General features: G+C 30.0%; 2 protein-coding genes across 13 annotated transcripts in view; both read left to right on the top strand.

Moving 5' to 3' along the window:
- The window catches only part of LOC116403299 (pentatricopeptide repeat-containing protein At4g35130, chloroplastic-like), a 49,799-nt gene extending 48,140 nt beyond the window's left edge, over positions 1–1,659 (top strand). For 6 of the 12 annotated variants that reach the window (XM_031883919.1, XM_031883921.1, XM_031883918.1 and 3 more), the window contains 2 exons: positions 621–720; positions 1,449–1,652. The gene's annotated coding sequence lies outside the window, so the exon portion shown is untranslated. Of the gene's footprint in view, positions 1–620; positions 721–1,448 lie in introns of all 12 variants that reach the window. The other 6 variants (XR_004215982.1, XR_004215981.1, XR_004215980.1 and 3 more) reach the window with 2 other exon arrangements.
- A 3,119-nt stretch (positions 1,660–4,778) lies between these two features.
- Positions 4,779–6,010, top strand: LOC105435364 (probable pectinesterase/pectinesterase inhibitor 39). The gene is made up of 2 exons (XM_011656059.2): positions 4,779–5,109; positions 5,328–6,010. Exons 1-2 carry the CDS (start codon positions 4,779–4,781, stop codon positions 6,008–6,010), a joined length of 1,014 nt encoding a protein of 337 aa, XP_011654361.2.
- The last annotated feature ends 1,052 nt before the right edge of the window (positions 6,011–7,062 follow it).

Genomic DNA, 7,062 nt, shown 5'->3' with positions numbered 1-7,062 from the left:
AGGAACATATTTTAGTATGTTAGAAGAAGAAACGTGCTTAAACATGTTTAGGAAACATTTTTTGTGTACTTATTAGACAACTTTAGCAATTGAGTTTAATTTTTCTAGGCAATTGAATGATATTCCTTCTGAACTCGAGAAACTGGATAAGTTGTTTGAATTGTGAGTTACATGTTGTCTACAATATATTTTTCAAACTTTTGATGCAAATATTTCTTTGCTATGATCCATAAATCTTGCTAATAATTATCTTAAATGACCTATCCCTCACAACACATCCGTCTTACACTGCATCAAATTAATTGTAAGATATCCTACGGCCTTCTGTTGAAATTTCATAGGTGACTAAAAATGCTTTGGTGGAATGGTTACAATATGCCAAATTTCTAAAGCATGGCTTCTGCTGTGTAAATATAAGTGAATCAAAGTATTCTTGTACCTATGGTTCTATGTAACATTACTTGTCTCAAATAATTTTGTGCATATATTTTAGCCAATTTTTGTTACTATACTTTTAAGATTCCTTTTGTAAGGCAATATAGATGGATAGTATTTGTTCATATTGCCCAATAATACCTCTTTTATTTTTGTGAGTATAAGTATTTATATTTTTTTCTTAGGAACACTCCAATATTTTTGAAGTATAAGTTCGTGTCCAAGGAACCCTTTTGTTTAGGGGCATATATCTCACAATGCACAATTATTTGGGATTCTACCTTGGTACATTATCTGTAATTTTATAATTTGAATCTACTTTGTTGCTTCATTTCCAAATGTTGATTCATATCCCTCTACTGTTGATTCATATATCCGTTTGTTGGACATTTTAGATGGGATGCTTGAATTGAGTGCCGAAGGGAATTGGGGGGGGGGGGGGGGGGGGGTTATTATCGTTTTCTTGTGTGTCAACATTTTTTATGAAACTTGGCTGATAATATAGCCTGTCATGTTAGGATAAATAAGGATGGGGGGCTGGAATTGAACAGTTTGCATGAGGTCAAGGGCACTCTATTTTATAACAAGAAGTGTGCCCTCTTCTTTTTCTCCTATAATCTTACTATTGTGTTTTTTTTTTCAATCTTATATCAATGAGAGTATTGATGTCTGACATATTGGCTAAGGACATATGTTTAAACCCACTAAGGTTTAACAATGTCATAATTTATTAACTTGCTCCTTTGTTCACTACCCATTGGGTCAACCCATATATTTTGTATATGCCATTTTCAATGGTTTTTATTAAGGGTTGGAATTCCATACTTTTCTGTTTTTTATTTACATGTAAATTGTTTCAAACTTGATTGGAAAATGTTATAATTAAAGCTATAGTAGTTGTTCTTCTCTGTTGTGTGTCATTTTCACGGTGTCTTAATTAGCTTTAAATAGAACATTCTTTTAGATAATGTTCTTTAGTTATACTCTAAAATGAGATTTTTCTTTCTTACTAGGTTAAAAAGAATTCATTGGAGCAGTGAAGCCAACTTGGAGCAATTTTGATTGATATAAGACTTTTTGTATGGTTGGTAGCAAAATCTTGGTTCCAATGTACTAATTTTAGGCTTGTTGTTAGATAAAGATGTCAATGTTTATTCTTTTTACATGTAAACTACATTTTAACAAAAAATGATTAGTAATCAATGAGTGTACAAATATTACAAAGTGTATTATTATGTATATATATTAAAGTGTTGACTCGTTGTTTTCATATGGGTGTGATGTATTAGAATATTCTTGCCATTGAATTGGTTAGTATAATGGCAAAGCGTCAAGAAGAACAGAAATTGAGGAATATACGATAGAAAACATGTCATAATATACGAATTCATGACATTTTGTAACTGTCATTAATATCAAAACAATGGCATTTGATTTTGCAAAAACTGTCACGATTGTCATATACTTGACAGGAAAAAAATGTCATATTATACGAATTTGTGACGTTTTTATAACGGTCATTAATATGCAAATGATGAGAATTATTTGTTGTCATAAAATATTAAATAATGACATTTATTTTCTGTCATGAAAACACTTATTGTGACAGTTTTTTAAAACTGTCATATAAGGACTTTCCACAGTATGCGATATTATGACAGTAATTAACACAATGCAAAGATGCTAATTAATTAATAAAATGAATAATTAACGTATGAGCCAAATAAGTTATTCAAATGAACAATTAACACAGCACCCAAATGGGTGCCAAATAATTAACGCAAAATCATCAACCATGAATTTAAAAAGAAAAAACAATAAATTCCGTAGTAATTAAATGGACTTAAAAAAAAACTTACCAACATGTCTACCTTAAATTAGAGCAAAAGGTTTCTTTTTTGATCTCTCAATCTCTTCCCAAACCACAAACATATGAAAAGATTTCCTTTTTACGTGCACCCTGAAATTTAAAAAATCTTCCCAAAAAGAATCTTCTCTTCTCTTTTTATAGGGCAAGGTCGATTGTTTTCTAGATAGTGAAGTGGGGTAGAGACTAGGAGAGAAGGTGGGAGAGTGAGAGAAAGTGAGAGAGTGGGAGAAAGTGGGAGGATGAGAAAGTATGAGCGTGGTGACGAAGGAAAATAAAAATAGGGGGATGGTAGAAAAAATAGGAAGGGAAACAATCTTTTTATCTTTTATTTTTAAATATGTTTTTGTTTTAAAAGATTTAAAATTTAAATTCAAATTCAAATTCTTAAAAAAGAAACCAAACAAACAAATAAATAAAAGTATCTACATGTATGAAAAGTTATGTTTTCAAGCATGATGTATAATGTTAAAGCTTGATTTGATGATTTCAATACTATGTTTTTTTGGGATGATGCTAAATTTTATGTGAACATAAAGAGTCAAGGTCATCATGGAGTGTACGTGCTACATGGTGATAAGAAGATGACTTATGCATTGAAATGAGCTTATAAAGCTTAGCGACATGAGCAACAAGGACAAATTTGTATGTTCTCGGATGTTGTTGATACAATAGTCTAAACACGAGGTAATGAGACCAAGTGTAGAGAACGACTTAGGATCCTTGACAAATTGATATGATTTGTTAAGCATAAATAAATATTTATGCGAAATAAAATGATTTGTCGGTATGTTTAAATGATTTGATATTATTTTTGCGAAATATTATAAAAATGTATTATGAAAGGTTTTCATAAAATCTCACTGTCTTTTAGACTTGCGTTTTAAAAATCTATCTTCCAGGATCAACATTTAGACCAATTAGAGAATAAGGTTGAAGGATTTTCGGTGAGGTGATTCAAGGCGTTTTGGAAATGGTTAAGTCTTGGTTATTTGGTCAAAGTATTGTAATAATGTATGAAACGCATGTTATTAATAAAGTATACGTTTTGGTTTGTATTTATTTTGTTTGGCGTTACATTGACCATCATTACGTTTTGAGTGTTGTTAATAGTTTAAAAAAAGTTCGAAAATAATATTTTATGATAAGAAAATTTCAAGGTTGTAACAACTCGTATCCTTATCCTACTACTTCGGTGTTTTCGTCGTAGTATGGTTTGGGGTGTGACAATCAAAAAAACCCATGAAGTATGTTATTTTTTCAAAAAAGGAGGAAAAGATTAAATGCATTTTATGCACACAAAAAAAAAAAAAAGCTGAGAATTATTCCTGTCTTTTCCTCCTTTTTTTTTTAAGGTATTTTTTATTTGTTTTAGCATGTTAATTTTAAACAAGAAAAATCAAATTCTTATGCTCTCAATAAAGTAAAATAGTGTGCATTATTCTTATCCTGCCATATATATATCTTTTTTAAACACACCTTTTTAACACACATGTATATACAACGAACTGTATTTTCCATATATACCGTATGCAGTTTTGTCCTCCAAATATAAATTCTTTCAAATTTGTGCATCATTATAACCTTACCATTGATATGTGTATTTGTAAATTTTTTACAGACATATCGACCAAATATATGTATTACATTATGCTAAAGTAATAATGATACACAAACTATACATATATTGTGATTACAAACAACAATAAATGAGAGAGAAAAATCTAATGAAAATTTACAGCAAAATGAAGATGGCGAACAATAGTAAAAAGGAGTTGCTAGAATCTAAAAGAATGGTAAAACAAAAAAAAAAAAAAAAAAGATAAACAAAATACAATAAAGGAGAAGACAAACAAATATGCAAGAGAGGACTGAAATTGGGTAAATGGAGAAGAAATGTGAGTTCAAGTAAAATATAAAAGGAGAAAAGATCAAATTGTCAAGTTAAGAAAAAAAATGGGGAAAATATTAAATGAATTTTATGCAAAAAAGCTGAGATTTATTCTGCCTTTCTTCCATAGCGTTTTAAAAAGAGGCAACAAAAAACACCACGAAATGGGGGCAATATTTTCAATTAAAAGAAGATTTAGAGGAGAAAATGGTAAGAAAACATACCTAAACGAAAATAAAAATAAACTGTTGTGAAAAATAACTATTCTTAACACATAATAGTTAATTTATTTTAATAATAATGAACCAAATTTGATAGGAAAATGCTGTTTAATGACATATTCATTAATTTTGATGATTTAAATCAAGAAAAATGTATCCATTGATTGCATGCATAAATCCTCGATCTAACCTTTTTTTTCCTTTTAAAGATGTATTTTAGTTTACTACATTAATTAGTATTAAACCAAATGAATTTTTAATGAACCATCCATTCTCTATAAATACAAGGGCTTCCTAGTCCCTATTTTCACATATCCTTTTTGCATTCAATAATATTTTGTCTATTACTTTCAACTTAACAATCATGACAATATTCACACTTGAAATGATCTTTGTACTGTATTTGTTAGTTGTTGTTATTGTTGAGTTTTCTGATTGCTTTAGTTTCAATTCCACAGTGTCTTTAGATGGTACAGAAAATTTTATTAAAATTAACGATGCTATAGCAGCAGCACCCAATTTTAGTACGACAAGATTTTACATTCATGTCAAACCTGGAACTTACCAGGAGATTATTGAAGTTCCATACGAGAAAACTTGTATTGCTTTAATTGGAGATGATTCTTCTACTACCATCATCGTTAACAATCGAAGTAATGGCACTGGGTCCTCCACGGCATCTTCTGCGACTCTCAGTAAGCTTCAACTATCTCAACCCTCATTTTAACAAAGACTTACTTATTTAGTAATCATTTTTGTAATTTTTTTAAAAAAAATTAGATCTATATATAAACACCATTTTACCTTTAATTTTGTAAGAAGTTGACGAAAAAAATATAGGTTTAATTTTAAAAAATCAAATTATTAGTAAATTTTATAATTTATTACTCAAACCAATGTTTGATTTTGGAAGCTGTAAATGGATCAAACTTCATGGCTCAGTTCTTGACCTTTCAAAACACTGCTGGACCAAATGAAGGCCAAGCAATTGCTCTTCTTGACCAAGCAACACACACAGCTTACTACAAGTGTGTGTTTTTGGGTTATCAAGATACTCTCTATGCTGGAGCACTTCCCCAGTTCTTCAAAGAATGCGATATCTATGGAAGCGTCGACTTCATTTTTGGAAATGGACTTGTTGTATTCCAAGATTGTAATATATACGCTCGATTATTTGACGTTCAAATTACCGTAACAGCACAATCGAAACCAAGTTTAAATTCTCTGAGCGGCTTCATCTTCCAAAACTGCAATGTGACTGTGTCGCCAGAGATAGCACCAAGTAAGGACAACGTAACGGTGTTTCTTGGACGACCATGGAGAATGTACTCAATGGTTGTTTTCATTGATTCATTTCTTGACAACGTGGTTCAACCTAAAGGATGGTTGGAGTGGCCGGGAGTGCCAGAGAATTTATTGTATTATGCAGAATACAATAACAGTGGTGGAGGAGCCAACACTTCTCAAAGGGTTAATTGGCCTGGTTATCATGCGTTAAATAACGCAAAAGAAGTTGCAACTTTTACTGTTGAAACATTTATTAATGGGACTCAATGGTTGCCTCAAACTGGCATACCATTTAGAGCTGGTTTCTAGGTTTTCTTAAACTTTGTAAATAAATCTTCATTTCAATAAGCATTTTATTCTCATTTTGGTGTCAACTCAAAACGATTTGCATCATGATTCAATTGGTGAAATAATATATGGAAACTAGCAGATGTATAAAACATGCAAACCCCCCCTCCCCATGACAATTAATATATCTAACCACTAGTAAAGATTTTAAGAAACTGGCAGCCAAAAACTATTTAAGGCAACTTGTTTCAGATGACATTTATATATAATTAAGTAAGCATTTGAAAAGTTATTTCAAATTAAACCAGTTGATTTTAAAAAAAAAGGATAACAGTTAAACACAAACCATTTATTATTTATCATATTAATTTAAAATAAATAGATCAGATGACCAAAGAAACAACAATAGGATACCTACAACGAAATAAAATGAAAACTAAATATATGAAATACATACAATAATTAAGAAGTAATGGATGGACCATAACGAGCTTGTATATGATTACATATAATGTGAGATTATTGATTGGTAATGAAAGATGTAAGAGAGAGCTCACATAACCATATCTCGACTTCCAAGTTGAGGATTCTTCTACAAATCCTTCAAAAATTAATCTCACAGCATCAAATAAGCTATCAATTTGTGACAAATGATATATAATTAAACTTATCTTCACCTACTAAACTTTGTGTCAATCACGTATTTAAGAACTATTTAGTCTGTTTTTTTTTAAATAAAAATATAAAATTTACCTTGAATTGGAAAAAATATAGGAATATTGCATCAACTAACAAACACTTCGAAAAAAATAGCCCATGATACTAATTTTTTGTATATTGCGAATATGACAAAATTAGTGATATCAGACGGTAACCATAGAGTTATCAAATGGTAATCATAGGGCTATCAGAGGATCATCACTTTTAAATTTGTTACTTTTGCAAATTTAAAAATTTTTGTGACATGAGTTCTATTATCATAATTTTTTTTTAGCAAAAGCCCCAAAAATATATATCCATTTTTATCCGATAATGATTGATTTCATCAAATGGGACCTTAAACTTCAATCAAT

The sequence above is a fragment of the Cucumis sativus genome, chromosome 4 (genome assembly GCF_000004075.3).
Source record: "Cucumis sativus cultivar 9930 chromosome 4, Cucumber_9930_V3, whole genome shotgun sequence".
Taxonomy (NCBI): domain Eukaryota; kingdom Viridiplantae; phylum Streptophyta; class Magnoliopsida; order Cucurbitales; family Cucurbitaceae; genus Cucumis; species Cucumis sativus.
This window is presented reverse-complemented; position numbering and strand designations above follow the sequence as displayed.

Bases quoted from the DNA above. Each gene is read 5' to 3' on its own strand.
- LOC105435364 (XM_011656059.2), top strand. From the start codon at position 4,779: ATGACAATATTCACACTTGAAATGATCTTTGTACTGTATTTGTTAGTT. The intron at 5,110-5,327 runs GTAAGCTTCAAC...TGATTTTGGAAG, and splicing joins GGCATCTTCTGCGACTCTCA to CTGTAAATGGATCAAACTTC.